At 31.9% G+C, this 16,676-nt stretch overlaps 3 protein-coding genes across 9 annotated transcripts in view; 2 read left to right on the forward strand and 1 right to left on the reverse strand.

Moving 5' to 3' along the window:
- The first annotated feature begins 999 nt into the window (after window positions 1-999).
- LOC143190877 (uncharacterized) lies at window positions 1,000-3,019 on the forward strand. The gene is made up of 2 exons (XM_076395449.1): window positions 1,000-1,313; window positions 2,694-3,019. The coding sequence occupies exons 1-2, from the start codon at window positions 1,115-1,117 to the stop codon at window positions 3,017-3,019; spliced, it is 525 nt and encodes a 174-aa protein (XP_076251564.1). The 5' UTR covers window positions 1,000-1,114.
- Window positions 3,020-3,293: 274 nt separating this feature from the next.
- LOC143191679 (protein Wnt-8a) lies at window positions 3,294-13,210 on the reverse strand. Of its 5 annotated transcripts, none has more exons than XM_076397045.1 (6): window positions 13,085-13,210; window positions 12,480-12,598; window positions 9,285-9,379; window positions 9,033-9,226; window positions 6,346-6,628; window positions 3,294-4,013 (listed from the first exon to the last, which is right to left on the reverse strand). In XM_076397045.1, exons 2-6 carry the CDS (start codon window positions 12,590-12,592, stop codon window positions 3,793-3,795), a joined length of 906 nt encoding a protein of 301 aa, XP_076253160.1. In that variant the 5' UTR covers window positions 12,593-12,598; window positions 13,085-13,210; the 3' UTR covers window positions 3,294-3,792. The 5 variants fall into 5 exon arrangements, with proteins under 5 accessions (XP_076253160.1, XP_076253157.1, XP_076253158.1 ...); XM_076397042.1 differs by having other exon boundaries at window positions 9,033-9,229; XM_076397043.1 differs by lacking the exon at window positions 13,085-13,210 and adding an exon at window positions 12,946-13,084 and having other exon boundaries at window positions 9,033-9,229.
- A 48-nt stretch (window positions 13,211-13,258) lies between these two features.
- LOC143191669 (glutamyl aminopeptidase) overlaps window positions 13,259-16,676 on the forward strand; it is a 51,677-nt gene continuing 48,259 nt past the window's right edge. Inside the window, exons 1-3 of one of the 3 annotated variants that reach the window (XM_076397008.1) lie at window positions 13,259-13,471; window positions 14,426-14,510; window positions 15,758-15,843. In XM_076397008.1, the coding sequence (XP_076253123.1) occupies window positions 14,494-14,510; window positions 15,758-15,843 (103 nt within the window). In that variant the 5' untranslated portion in view covers window positions 13,259-13,471; window positions 14,426-14,493. Of the gene's footprint in view, window positions 13,520-14,262; window positions 14,511-15,757; window positions 15,844-16,676 lie in introns of those variants that run through there. The other 2 variants (XM_076397009.1, XM_076397007.1) reach the window with 2 other exon arrangements.

Here is a 16,676-nt window from a genome sequence, read left to right on the forward strand (position 1 = left end):
TACTTCTCACAGAATATCCTCACAAATGAATTCCATAGGTCCGTAAAGGTTTTACTATCTGCTTCTAGAACAGCAACTTATTATGTACGGATAATTTTGATTTTCTTCCAAACAACCAATAAATCTTTTTGTATTTTAATTCCAGTTCTTTCCTTTTCTGCGTCGAGAAAATTATTAAAATAAAAATGTTAAATAGATTAATATTTTTGATGAAAGTCCTTTTCCATGTATGAATTTGTTGAGATTTGAGAATAACAAGGATTAAGAGGGAGTCAGATCTGCTAAATAGGATGGATGATTAAATAAATCATAACTAATGTTTGTGATGGTTTTTTTTCGATAGGTAAGAAGGTGACTTATTTTAGATGACTCTGTGGCTTTCTTGTAAACCTGATATCTTCGTTGGCCATTATCTCTTTATCGAAATCAAACATCTTAGAAAATAATCTCGTAATTATTCTCGATCTAAATGGAGAACTGAATATGAGTGAGTCAGAAACTGGTTAAGTTGTTTCATTCGGCTTTATGTATATATATAAAATATTACTATATAAAAATCGGCTTTGTATAAAATTTCGAAAGGAAATATTTTTTACTTTATTTACATTTGCCCATGGATTGTATAATATAGTACCGAGTGAGACTGTGTGGCATATTAAGGAGTTTCAGTAACTAATATTAACTGATATATTTATTATTTAAATATGATGAACAAATATGTTAGAAATTAAAGAAACAATTTCTGAAAAAAAAACTATGGTAACATTATTTGAAGTTATCGTAGTTAGGCATAAGTTTTAATATTAAATTATATGTCATCTATTTTTAAATAATGTTTTATTCAGTTAGCTCTTAATATTCGGACTAATAAATAGATATTAAAAAACAACCATTTAAATTAAAAAACTATCTTTCTTTAGTAAATCATTTTCAATATCCCTTGAAAACTGCACGATATTATACGTCAAAATTTACACTATTACAAGAATGACCGAATAAATCGGAACGTTCTAGCTGAAGCAGGAGAAACTTCTCAACATGTGCCGTCCGTTTTTAACAGTTGATGGTTTGATCTCATTTTAAGAACACGTAAAGCCGGCTAATAAAAATAAAGATGGCGTCAATATTTGGATTTGTTCTTCTATTATTATGTATTGTCGGAGTAATGTGTATGAAGTCGTATGGTGATGAACTGATAAATGGTGAAGGTACTATCACCGTATTAAATTTGAACACAAATATTTCTGCACTTGAGTTACCAGAAAGTCGAGTTCAAAACGTACCGATAAATATTCGGAAACATGATCTAGAAGGTAAGTTAATATCAATTAAGTTTCTGATTATTTGTAGTAGTGGTAAAAATGATGATTAGAACATATACTTATCAATATTTATGTTAAATAATTTTTGGGTATATTTTTATTGATTAAGTCGCAATATTATTGTTACATCTTTTACAAGTGCTGATGCTAGTTATTGTAATAGCTTCAATATTCTTCATCAGTGATAATCTAATGCAAAAGTCTCTTACGGTCAAATAGCTTCTCCAATATTTCTGTTGACTTTTTCTGAAAAACCATAGCTAAAACATGATTTTGCTACAATACGGTGGACTTCAATTTTTTTCGTATTAAAACAGTGGCGTACTCCTTGTTATATGACTTCTGAGCAAACATTGATATTTCATACATTCACCAATAAATATGACTGATCAAAATACATGTAAGCACAAGAAGTACATATATAAAAGTGTCATGCATAGAAAAAATTTCCAAATATACAGGACCTTGTTACATTAATCTTATTCCGGCTTGGTTGGCGAGTGGTAAAGGCGACAAGATAATTCGAATCCTTCCGGGGCACGGTCGTAAATTTATGTTTGTTATTGTTTAACATCGATCATAGAGAGAAAAAACCTAATACCAACACACCAGTTTGGGTTTATTAACAAGCACGCAACAATTGACCAGGTCCACAGAATAACAGATGTTATTAAAAAGGCCTACGGAAGTCAACAAGTATGCTCAGCTATATTCTTAGATGTAGCACAAGCAAACAATTGTTTAACGTTTATGATTGTCCTAGGCAATAGTGCAAAATCCAAAAAGGAAGATGATCCCAGTCATGCCAGTAACCAGGCTGGATAAGGCCGGATGACTTCTGCGATTATTTCTAAGTTGATCACTCGCCAATCAGTAGGCTTAATACAGAGGATCGTAGTTCGGAGCCGACGCTAAACAGTAGCTCCAGTCCAGATAAACCATCGTTGGTAAAAAGGAGACTTTAAAGTATAAAAAAACATTAATTTTATAATAATTCTGAACCCAATAATCTTCCATAGTTAGCTTCTCCTTAATTTTTGGTAAACTTCCTTGTTACTTTTCCCAAATTATACAATTGTTGAATTCAATTTAAAATGATGGTTTTAATGAGTTTAACTGTCTTAATCAACACAAAAAAAGTTCTCGAAGAGTTTTTTAAGTTTCGAATATATCTATGATGTTGCCCTCAATGAATGCTAGATATTGATGCATAGCAGAGAAATCATATTCCTTATAGACAGACTGGTTTAGTAGGCGGAATTTATAATAAACAACAGCATGATTTTTATGTCCAACTATTCTTTGATGAATGAACGAACGTGCTTTGTATATCCATTTTCAGATAAATAATTTATGATTTCTAATTTTTAGGACATGATTCTGCTGACATGAAACAAAAATTGAAGAAGCACGCCAAGAAGAAAAAATCCAAAGGTGGTATGGAGAAATACCACTCGATGTTATTGTTTCCCGCATTGCTTACGACAGCTCTAATTCCTTTCATAGTAATGGCAATTAAGCTATTGTTGATAAAAGGTGCAGTCATCGGTAAAATTGCTCTGGCTCTGATGGTGATAAGTTACTTTCGGAGACCATCGAATGGTGGTGGTGTACATGATCATTATATGACGGATATTATGTCGGAGCATTATGGTTACCATAAAATAGATGAACCTGGGATATATGTCAATAAATGATATTAAATGAAATGCTGCTTCATTCGCCTTTCTTTCTCAGCGGACTGTAAATAATTGAACTAGTTTATAAACAACTAATTTATTTACACTTAAAAGGTAACGCAATTACTGCTGCACAAATAATAGTTACTTATTTTTTTACATTCTATTGTAACTGTTTTTGAACTAAATTTTTATTTTGTTCTAAATTTAAAATATTATTGATAATTTTAAAATTGCAAATAGTTGTAGGAAGCGATAAATCTGAGTCTGTAAAAATAAATGATCAAAGATACATTATTTATATACATTTATTTATGAATCCAAGATTACATATTCTATATGAGGCATCGTGGCAAAATCAAATTTAAGTCATACTATTTTATAATTAGAGTAGAACACTTGTGTTAAACATATTTTATAATATAGTATTTATAATTATTTACTAACATGCTTTATATTATTATTGTTGAAACAAAATGAAAAAGAATATTTTAACATGTTTATTAATATTTTTGGAAGAAACTTTTTATATATAACGAAACAATTACTTTACCTATTAGATATTAGTTATCTTATGTATTTTCACATTATCTATTTATGACACTTTTTATAAAGTTATAGTTAAAATTTTGTTATTATCCTATCTTTTCTATAAGACATTCGATATACTAAAACTAAAATCTCGAATTTTATTTCCTTATATCTAATATATCACATTTTGTATCATTTTAAATAAATTTAATTTACTTTAAAATGTAGGAAAATTGACTAAGAAACTTAAATCATAATAACTATGCACAGTAAAATTCTTCAATTGTGTCATTGTACGTATCACATGTTACATTACAGCACCAGTGAAACTTGCAATTCTTTTTTCTCTGAATGACCCGTTTCTGCTTTCTTGCTTTGTAACCGCACTGCCTACAGAGATTCCTACAGCTTTTCCTTTCTGCTTTGGTGGTGAAATTGGATAGGCGTTTGGAACATGCCCTTCCTTTGGTACCTGGCCAGCCTAGAAAATACAAGAAATCTATAGAGTTGAAATAATTTTAGCAGAAATAAATTAGAATAGATAATGTAACACAGAAAAAGTAATGAAATATTACGCAGAACATTTCTATGCATTTTATTTCTTGTCATTTCGCTAAAGGCAAGTCATCAAAGTAATTGTTGTAAGTTTAAGAAAAGCTTCGGCGTTTTAAAATAGTAGCCTCCTTACAACCGATGAAGAGTAACTTCTGAATGTACCATGAATTTACCAGGAATTACGTGATATATTACCAGCAGTTGAAACCTAGTGAAAAAGTTAATAGTGATCACTACCGACAACAAATAGTCAGTTTAAACCATGCTTTGATCGGAAAACGTCCAGAATGGGACCGAAGACACGGTAAAGTAATTTTACAGCACGATGGGCCATCTCATAATACAAAACCGGTTAGGGAAGAATCGACAGCTCTCGGATGAGACATATTATCACATCCACCGTACTCTCCAGACCCTGTCTCGTCCGACTATCAACTTTTCGCATCAATGGGACACGCGCTTGTAGAGCAAAACTTCGCCAATTTCAAAGAAGTTAGAAAATGGCTTGATGAATGGTTTTGCAGTAACCCAAAGGGCAAACAGTTTTTTTTCGGGATAGCATCCATAAATTGCCTGAAAGATGGTATTAGTATAGAATAAAATTGGTAATATCTTGAATAAATGAAGAAATACATTTTTCTATTTTCTTGAGAATCGTGCGGTTTTTTTCTTTCTGAAAAATAAAACCGGTTATGAGTTTCCGGTACACCTGCTATTATTGTAATATATCGAAATATAAGATTGTTATGTAAACAGGAATGCATCTTCGTATTATAATTGACTTTGCAACAAATATCTAAAATTAATTTGATTTACAGTGCTTATAATACATTGTATATTATCAGTTATATTATTTGTGAATAAATTATATAAAGCTTAGGAGCTATATAGAGCAGTGACATCCCCTAAGGCGTTTAATTTCTATTGAATGATGCCTATTACTCGCCATATTGGATAATTAAGCATTTTGTAATTTTGTAATTTTGTATTGACTTTTTATATATCTAATAGAAATAATATTTCCATTAAATATTTCATAGTCACACAATATTATCATTTTATATGCTTCTAACGTTAGTTAAAGTTCCATTAGAATTTTAAAATAATGAGTAACAAGTATATGTGACAATATGGTGAATGCAAATTCTCTTAATATTAGTAGGTACGTTTTTATTAGACATAACCTAATTTCAGATGCCTAATAGCAGTGCTTTTGTATTGGCATGAGCTCCATTTTCCATAATCGTAAATCCATTAATTTACAATATCAAAACTGACATTGAATTAGTGAATTACTTACAGTGCTTGTAATACTTTGTATATTATCAGTTATATTATTTGTGAATAAATTATCTAGAGCTTAGAAGCTATATAGAGCAGTGATATCCTCTAAGGCTTTTAATTTCTATTGAATGGTGCCTATTACTCGCCATGTTTGATAATTAAGCACCTTCTAGTTGATATTTTAGTTGTTTTGATTTCGGAAACAATATGATGTGTTTTTGTAATTTTGTATTGCCTTGTTATATATTTAATAGAAATAATATTTCCACTAAATCTTTCATAGTCACACAATATTATCATATTATAAGTTTCTAACGTTAATTAAAGTTCCATTAGAGTTTTAAAATAATGAGTAACAAGTATATGTGACAATATGGTGGATGCAATGTAATATTTCTCTTAATATCAGTAGGTACGTTTTTATTAGACATAATCTAATTTCAGATATCCCAGTGCTTTTGTATTGACATGAGCTCCATTTTCCATAATCGCAAATCCATTAATTTACAATATCAAAACTGATATTGAAATATTATTGTATTTCTTTATTATTGCAATATCTGATTCGTTTGTCATGCCTGTAAGAATTTACTCTTTATTTACTACACACAGAAAAATTACTACTACTAAGTTCTATTACTTTTAGACAAACATGTTAGGTAAGATGAAAAGTTCTCGGCCTTGTATTGAAAGATTACAGTATTCGGTTAATAATATATTTTGTTACATAATCTCCCTTGATATAGTATTGCCCCTCAATATATTTTCCTAAATATAAGCGTCTGAAAGACGACGAAAAATTATTTTTTCAAATTTGGAAAAATATTGTAGTATCTGGTGACAAATTGGCTTATCTTTGAACCACAAGATTTGCTCTACAGATTTGAACATATTTTTGCTGATTGAAAGACAATTTCACTATCAGACCGGAAAGTTTTCACATTACCTTCGTAATTTACAATATACTATTTTACCTGCAGTTATATTAGCTACACAATAATCTGGACTCTGTTCCACGTAGACTAGCATATGATCTGGTGCCGGTGAGTGTTTTTCTCTGCCTTCTCGCTTGATATTATTTGTCAAAGCCACGTATGATTCAACGTTTTTTACTGTTAGCCTTTTTGCTTTGTTATATTTTTCTTTAAGGTTAGCGGCTATTTCTTCAAAGGGCTTTACATGAGTCCAACAGTTTTTTAGTGAACAACTGCCCGAGACACCATGACATCGGCAGTTTTTGTTCATTTGATGCGCCATCTGTCGAGAAAAAATTGATTAGTTCGTAACGGATATATAGAATATATTACTTATTATGATTTTGTTGTAGTCATGATAGAAAGATGACAATGAAGATGCTGACAACAATATAGACGAAAATTTGTTTTAGATACCCCAAATTATTTTGTTATTTCACCCACATACTCTTGACGCCAATTTTTTACAAACAAGGCTAAATTTAATTGATGGAATCTGTTGAGATCGTTCACTTCAAATTACTCCACAAAAAAAATCAAGTGAGGCTAAATCATTCGATCTAGCAGGTTAAGTCTACAATAGTTTCCAGTCGAAACCACCTGTAGTAGACATCATTATCATCATCGAAATTGGAAATAATCATGTTGCGAAATCGAGCAGCAGTATCAATCTCTGTTTGACTAGCTCCATTTTCAAAACAATGATGTCCAGTGATGCTTTGAGTGTAAAATAGGTACAAAAAAGTAAAGTGATATGGATGTATGTTATTTGTTTTGTGACTTTCGAAATTTTTCTGGGTGCATAATTAAGAGAATATTCAATGTAGCATATTTATATAGTTTTTCGATCAAATTATAATAAAAATTAGTTCATTACAATGCATTCCTGATCTAAGGAGTGTTGTGTATCTGGATGTACAGAATTCAAAGAAGTGAGACATTATTTTCGTATGAAGAATCTGGTTCTGAATCTGATCGGATCGACCAAGTTCCATTTCTGATACCAAATTATTATTCGATTATTATTAGACTCCTGGGCTAAAGAATTAACAAGTTAAGGAATCATTCCTTCACACACAAGTTTTGGAGTAATCATTATATAATTTACATGTATATACATATTTTTTTGTGTATATATTTATATGTACATATATTGATATGTATATTTTTCGTATATATTTAACGTCGCTTATATATTGTTTAATATTACATTATTATTATATTTTTGGGATATTCTTCAGCATCTTTATGGAATTTTATTTTAATCAATTATTTTTAAAAAATATTTCAAAGTCTCATTTTTACCGACGTGGATTTATTTGGACTGGATCTACAGTTTAACGTGGGCTCCAAACAACGGTCCTCAGCATTAAGCCTACCGATTAGCGAATGAGCATCCCTTAACCGGGCTTAACCAGCCTGGTTATTGACGTGACTTAGATAATTTTCCTTAACGGATTTTGCACTTTTGCCTAGGACAATTACAAATATTAAACAATCATAAATATAAATTTACGATCATGGCCCGTTAGGATTCGAACCCCCGCATTAGTTAGTTTTAGAAATTAAGTTTGATTTTTTTGCTATATTTTATTTTATTTAAACATTTCTTCGCTAGTGTTGCTCAAGCTGTCAAGTTTCAATTGTTAGTTTAACTTGACTGTATAGGACAAATTTAAATTTTGAATTTATTTTGACACATCCTATATCGACTTTATCAAAGGAAATGGAATAATGGCTAGACGAATGAACCATTATAATGATAATTAAAAATTATAATAACACTGTACTGTTAAAAATCACAATGAAAAATTAAGCAGGTTACAATGAAGTTGTATATTTACAAAAACTATTATCAAAATGAATTCAGATTTCATTGATATATGCGACGGATTTTAAATAAAATGGTACTTAGATGAATTAACAATTATAATATGCAACCATAGGTTATAGTAAAAATCCCAGAATATACAATCAAAATTGTAGTATTAGGTGTTGAATGAAATAGTATTATGCATGTATTTTGATAAATAGCAAAAACCGAAGTATCAATACAAGCAAATGTCAAATAATCTAATCTAAAATAATGTTATATCTGATGCTTTTGACATTTTTAACATAAAATAACAGTGTTCCATTTAGAATTACTGACTAAGCTTTTTTTTTAAATATATGGTAATGCTGTCCCATCATACCCCAATTGTCGATTTTGAACTTATGATTTTAACATCATTGAGAACAAACGGTGCGGTGACTGAAACTCAAATTTTCAAGGAACATTCAGGTGGCTTAATAGTTGACCACTCAAATATTTCCAGGCGTTTACATGTGATGGGAGAGATCTAAAATGGAGGGTAAATGGCTTCCACACGAATTGACTGAAAATGCCATTTCGAACCGTTTCAAAATCGTGGCTTCATTGTTCGCAAGGAAAAAGAAAAAAGCATAAAAAACCATGGGATGGTCTAGGAGCGCCATCCATATCGACACCGAAGCTGAATATTCATGGTCATAAAGTCTTGTTATGCATACAGTCGAAAAAGAAATGCGGTACAATGTATGTAGTGTATTAAATGTTGCTAAATTAATAAAACCGATATACTGTTGCAGCATAAACTGGGAGTACCTTTTGAGTATTACTTTAAAGGATAAAGATCAGAATATATACTATAAATTGGTCTTCCTACCTGTCTCCCTACCCGAAAGTTGTGTTTTCCAATAAAACCCTCCACACTGTTGCTTTTCTCTTGTTTCTCAAACAATTCCTTTGCGACCCTATTGCCAAAAGATACATCATCAGAACACTTGTTCCATGGCCATTTATTGGAATGATTGGGTAATGGTCCATTGTAGTTACTGTTGCAACCACAGCCTCTTATTTCTCCTTGCGTCAACATAACAAAATATAATAATTATTTCTGATTGATAAATTAGCTTACCTCTAGTACAATTTTTCGTAATCGAATGGACGATGGCAGCGGCAAGGATTGCTTTAGCGAATGCCGCTTCTTTGGTCCCAGAAGAATAAATAAACCTGAAAAATATTGTAATAAACTGCTTTGAGATTTTATTTTAATTTGAGTTGGGTATAAATATAAACAACTGCTAAACAACATAACCAAATTGTTAAATTCGATGGTTCTGATAGTTTTCTGCATAAAATAACAGTTTTTTATTTAGTATTATTGATTTATGTAATGTTTTAAACCGTTACAAGAATTAGGTTATCGAACCGTATCAAGCAATTTTAGAACCGTATGGTGATGCTCTGTCACATATCAATTGTCGGTTTTGGTCTCGACGTTTTAACAGTTTGGAGGTTAAAATATATTCAAAGACACTAAACCGTTTCAATACTCGATCGATGAGAGCCCATCTCAAACACTCAAAGAACATTGCGAACCTTTTCAACATCACGGTTTCATTGCTTTGGAGACAAAAAGGCTTTTAGTTTTCTGTGACATGGTTTTTGTGAGAATCAGTGAAAGTGGTAAAGGTCATGTCAGATCCACGTTAATACGGGATATTCCTTACATATCCTCTTGCTGTGCATATAGTAGGAGTAGCAAGGTGAAGAGTATTATGTGCTGCTAAGATCTATCGATGCCTACCGCGCACAACTAAACAAACTGAACGACTTATTGCTGAAAAAATATTAGCAATAGCTGGTTATCCTTTTCCTTGACAGCGCTCGGCCATACTTGGCAAGAGTTGTAAAGACTACGTTGTTGGAGCTCTAATGAGATGTTTTACAGTACCAGGCGCATTCCTACGACATAACCCATTCTGATTATCACTTCATCAGTTTCGCGCGGCATAACTTGGTAGGTACATGGTTTTGTAATGCTGCTGAAGAAGTATGAAAATGGAACCGTGATTGGAGGGCTGTCAAACCAACGTCATTCTTTCGTAGCCATATTGCTAGAAAGACAGCAACAAGTACAAAATTATGAAAAATATTTGAATCTATATATTTTACTATCCTTCAGAGGTTCCCGAATAAAGTGTTGCAAATGATCGTGGATGTCTCCAACAAACTAATTCAGTGCGATATCCTCTTAGTATCCACAAGGAGCATGATTCTAAGTATTAATGGGAAGTATTTTGAAAGACTGCTAGTGCATCTCAGTGCACTCGCCAAACAGTTAAATGTGCGCGATGACAGTAAAACGCGTAGGCTCAAACGTAAACTATCATACGAACTGATTAACAGACATATATAATGAGATATAGTAATCTCTAGAATAAGTTAGAATAGTCTTTAGAATAAGTTAGTATAGACTTTAGAATACGTTAGAATAGTATCTAGAATATAACTTAGATTGTAAGTTTGTGCAGCAGATTACTTACTGAAGAGATTTTCTACATGTCAGTATAGTTATATTGTGTAACGAAAATCATACAATAATATAATATAATCAAAGTATTGGTTATTTGATTCTACACGTCTTGCTCAACTTTCAGGCAATTTATGGATGCCATCCTAAAAAACCGTTTGTCCTTTGAGCTAAACCATTCATCGAGCCATTTTCTAACTTCTTCGAAATTGATGTTGTGTCCGATTGACGCGCATAGTTGATTGTTGGACGGAATAATGTCTGGAGAGTACGGCGAGTGCGATAATAATAATACGATTGTAATATACATAGTATATTACCATTTTTTCTCAATAAATAAATTTACATTGCAAAATAATCTGATTAGAATACATGCAAGCACCTAATAGCTATTTACTGCACCCTACTTATTCTCTATTATCTTCTACTGTTCTAGATCAGCACTAGTTATTTCAATTGACTTTAACCTCGAATTTGCTCAGTTTGGAATTAGAAATCTATATAAACAATCATCATGAATGAAATATCATAATGTCAGGATTGAAATCCAAATTTTACAATCCTTCAGTATTCTTCAAGTCCGACATCATTAACCTCGAATTATTCTGGATTCTATACTTGATACACATCTCGGGAATTTCCCTTGGAGACATTTTCAGAAATGAAGATACTCGAACAAAATGAGCTAACAATGTGTAATCGGTGAACAGTTGATTCAGAGATAATATGATTTGGATCTGACAAAAATATCTTTTGAACTTTAAGTTCCTCTTAGATTCATTAGATTCTTCAGGAACACAAGTAGAGATATACATTTGAATAGCCTTTGGAGTAAAGGGAATGAAACTTGTATTTTATGATATGGAATTCCCCAAGATGTTAAATATCTTGTTATGCATCTGTATTGACACTTTAATTGGAAGAAGTACATGGTTGCTAAACGAAAACAACTTGGACTATGTCAACAACTGTATCAAAAATGTTGACTTATCGAAAACAAATTCATCAGCTATCATTAGAGAAGGAGATAGCGCTATATGAAACAATACCTAAATCTATTTGGTCATATGGGATCCAATATAAATAGGGTGCTGCTAGCAAGTCTGGTACAGCAACCATAGAACGGTTCCAAGTCAAAGTGCCATTGCCGATGTTCTGTACTATGTTTCTAACGAAGTGATATACGCGATATCTGTCTACAAGTCATAAAGACTGTAATTCAAAATATTTGCGCTTCCTTTAATCAAAAGAATAAAATCCCCAGAAAAAAAGTCATCGCTTGCTGATAGATACTTGAATTCTTGATTCGTATTATGAATTCTTGAAACCTGGTTAAACAGTAAATAGTGATTCAGAATAGGCGGCCCGAAGATGCAGTAAAGTCATTTTACAGCGCGGTAACGAGTCGTCTCATAAAGCAAAACCGGCCAAGGAAGCGTTGAAAGCACTTGGATAGGATATATTATCGCACCTACCGTGCTCTCCAGGTATTGTTCCGTCCAACCATCAACTATTCGCATCAATCGGACACAACATCAATTTCGAAGAAGCTAGAAAATGGCTCGTTAATTGTTTTAGCTCAAAGGACAAACGGTTTTTTTGGGATGGCATCCGTAAATTGCCTGAAAGATGGGCAAGATGTGTAGAATTAAATAACCAATACTTTGAATATATAAATGTCTCCATTTTCTGCAAAAATCATTTAGCTTTTTCGAAGAAATCGGAAAAGACTTTCCGATACACCTGGTACATAATATAATCAATAGAGGAATACTAAGTTAAATCATATACTCTTACCTTTCAAAGTCCTCACGTGGACAGTTCCACTTATCCCACTTGAACACCTTTTGGCAATGTTCTGATGCCAATATTACCGCTGGCGTCACACTCTCGCTAACTATTAGACTCATAACACTCTGAAATTTAAATATTTTTTTTCAAATTTTACACGAAAACATTGCTTCCTATTACTCACAGGCAAAGAACCAACCATGCGTGGTTTATAAATATTTGAAATTGCCGCACTATAAACGTAATGTTCGAGAATGATTATCAACAATGCCTTGAAATAATCTGCATGCCTACAGATATACATTTTGAGGGATATTATGAAAGAACTCACTGTTACGGGATTAACATCAAAATTACATAAATATTATGATGAAACTGTTCAGACCAAAATACACATAAAGGGACGTGTTATGGCATGATATGCCCTTATAGAGATTAAAAAGCTGATGTTAAGTGAGTCAATTATAATTACCTATTAGGAAATTAAATGAATCCTTGCTTCTTGACATTCATTCGAACGAATTGACGTCACGTCACATTTTTAATCAATCGAAAACAGAATGGACTTCTATTTTGGGTAGGTTAAAGGTACTCACTCGCTTGAAACTTACCTGTTACGTGTACGGATGTTACGCTGTAATTATTGCAAATAGTCTCTCGAATATCTTCGTCTGGATATTTATAGGTCTATAAATAGGAGCCAGCGAATTGACACTTTTCCTATACGGTCTATAAATAATTTTATATTAAATAATGTGTATTGATCTCTAACATGAACGATAAAAGAAATGAACCAAGTTAGTTCTCATTTTATTCTCTATTCAAACGTGCTCTTTGATTGTTACACTTTTTCTGGTAAATTTGAGAATATAATGCGAGAAATTGTATACATTATTGCATTTCAAAGCATTGAAAGAACTATACGTTTCCAAAATTTTCTGATTTATTGATATTAATTGGTATAAGTGAAAATTACAAGGAGTAATGTCTAGTGACTGGTAGGATTCCTCATTTTATTGTCTTGAAGTAATATTTCAGGGATTTTGGTAAATATGGTCGGCAATTCAATTCAAATATAACGTTTCTGTTAGAATACCCGGCCCATACTCAACGGTTATAATTAACAGCGATTTCCTACAATGATTTCCTTCAATTTGGATCTTCCAATTTCGACATTTTTAGTTGGTGTTAATGTAGTTGTTTGTTTTTCTGTTAGTATTTATTTTAAAATAAAAAAGAAGTTACCTTCTAATATTAGTAATCCTCAGAGGTATTCCGGAAACAAAACATTATTTACTTCTTTTAAAGACACTACCCTTAACATTTTATTTTGAAAAATTGAGACTATTTCTGAAAACCAATTAAATGACATGTAGTTACGAATATACTGCTTGCACATATTTTTTATCTTATTACCCTAAATATTGATTTCCTATACTTTCTTTGGGTTATGTTATAGAATCTTGAATAAGTTATCGCTGTTCTCTTGTGAATTTTGAAAACCTTTTAAATATGCAAAAATAGAGTAAATTTCATTGGCAAGGGGATAAATGTCGAAAAAATACGCAGTTAATAAATAAACATCGTTAAGTAGAGATACATTAAGTCACCTTGATTGTATTTTCAAATTTTACTTGAAAAAGTTTAAATGAACACACCTATATCCCAGCTTGAATTTTCCAATTATCGTTCATCGTAGTCTAACTGGTCAAGATGAAGCAAAACTATTCTTCTGAAGGTGTTATGTTGGTGGTACTGCGTCTTATGCCTGTGTCTGTAATTTTGTCTTATGTTTTTCGGCGTGCTGAATCCGAAAAGTATATCCATTTTTAACCGACTTCGAAAAAAGAGGAGGTTCTATGTTCGACTGTATAAATATATTTTTTAATTATGTTGGTCTATTTCTCCGTCAATTGTGGACCGATTTTCAAAATTGATTTTTTATTCGAAAGAGTGTACTTCCGAGGTGGTCCCATTGGAACAAGTCATCTGATGGAGGGAAGTGGGGAAATCGAAGAAAATGCTCAAATTTCAAAGGCACGTACAAAGTTTTCACATATTTTTTTATCTAAAATAATTAGATATTTGGGTGTAATGTTATTGCTGAGTTGATGTGACGGAAAGTCGCAAGTCGTTCAGTAAAAAGCCATTCAGTTTGCTTTTTAAGCACTAACTATAGTATATAATACCTCATAGAAATATTTTGAACAACTGTCTTGGTTCTGTGGTTTAGTAGTTAAAGCGTTTAGCTCACGAACAGAGGTCGTGAGTTCGATTCCAGGCAGGTACAATAAATTTTTGTTATTCTAGTTCAGTTAGGACATTTGTTAAATCACCTGGGTTAGTTAGCGGGCCCCAGGGTTAGAAGCGCTCCTTATTTCCAATCATTGTTTCTTTATTCCTATATTTCCTCACACGTGCTGCACCTTTATTTGACCTACCCAATGTAGTACCTGTGATATTAAATAAAATAACTGCGTAATTTATTGAGTAAATATCTAACACTAAAAAGAGAAAAATAAAATATTTTTAACAAAAATATTAAACCGATTTCTAGCTTAGATTTTTAACACAACATTTTTGTTTTGTTGGTTTTTGACCAAACGTTTTTGTTGGTATTAAAAATTTAAGTTTGATTATTTTTTAAATTTTAGTGAGTTGTTAGAAAGAATAATTTATTAAATGTACTACCAAACAAATAAGAAAATTAATAAAACCTGTTAATGAAGCAGTATCTCTACAACTCGTGACATTTCTGATGATTTCCGGTAAGCAACGCATTCTGTAACTAGGGTGGTAGCATGATGCTAACGTAACTTCATTTATCAAGTCATTTAAATCAAATGCTGTCAAAAATATATACACATTTTTTTTCAAAGTCAATAATTCAACAAAAAAAACAGCTAGGACAAAGTTCGAATCAAATTCCTTTCATTTATGAGAGATATATAATATTCTAATGATTTAGGTGGTTGGAATAAGTAATTAATGTAATTTAGATATCTAAATCAAAACCCAACCAAAATCCATATCAAAAAATTACATAAAACCGTCGTATATATACAATAAATGCCGTTAAAATTCAATTATCATATATTAGCTGCGATAGTATGCAAAATAAACCACACAACATCAATTTCGTTCACAATAGGTAGAATTCATTTCGATGAAAAACAGTTGAAAAATTGACAGTTAACGCATGCTTGATTGCACGGTCATTTTAACTTTCGGGGATACAGAAAAAAATATGCTTATTAACTGAAACACATTTATATTTGATTTAGACATAACCAGTCAGAGTTACCAGATATGGCGAGCATGGCCGGTCAACGATATCTTGTGCAACTCGTTCTTGCTATTATATGTCATGGTGAGTGCAGTGATATTTTTTTGCATTTTCATTTTTTGTGGAAGTAAAATAACCGAAAAATTAATTATTTGTAAATGAGCTTATAAATTAGTTTTCACGGATTTTCTTTTAATTTCAAGCTTTATTGTGAATAATCGGTACAATGTATTTTATTCAAAGTATTGTCCATCGATAGCGGCCACTTTTTCCCATCTTTCGGACAATTTACGGATTCCAATTCGATAGATCGATGTATCTTTTGAGGCTATCCACGTATCGAGTCATTTTTTCGTATCAACATGACAAGTGAAGCGCTGTTCAGCCAGATCACGGCTCATATCTCGGAACAAGTGGTAATCAAAAGGTGCCAGATCTGGAGAACACGGCAGGTGGGGTAGCACTTCCCATTTTAATATTTCCAAGTATAATTTCATAGGTTTTAAAATTATATTTGCTTTATGCAATGAGTTCATGCTCGTCCCTAACGCATTAATTGTAGTTGAAAGCGATCCCTGTAGATAGTTTCATCCAGTAATGCTCTCAAATCCTTGCCTTCTTTGGCTGTCCAGAACGCTCTGGACTTTTGTCTTTGATATTTAAATCGCCACTTTTAACCGTCGAAGCCAGTATTCACATGTTGAACTGGACGGAGCATAGTTGTCATAAGTTTCGCAGAACAAGCCGAGAGTAAAACTTTCCGCAAGTGTTATTTACTCGATACAGATTCAGACGTTTTCAACGCATTAAAAACATTTTTCTTCACACTTAAACGAAATTTCATATACTGAAAAATGAAGGCTATTGAGGATGCTTCCACATTAATTGTTTTACAAATGTAGCCGATGCTATTTAAT

The sequence above is a fragment of the Rhynchophorus ferrugineus genome, unplaced genomic scaffold (assembly GCF_030347505.1).
Source record: "Rhynchophorus ferrugineus isolate W39M unplaced genomic scaffold, kcgeb_rfMv2 rfM2, whole genome shotgun sequence".
In the NCBI taxonomy this organism is placed as follows: Eukaryota; Metazoa; Arthropoda; class Insecta; order Coleoptera; family Curculionidae; genus Rhynchophorus; species Rhynchophorus ferrugineus.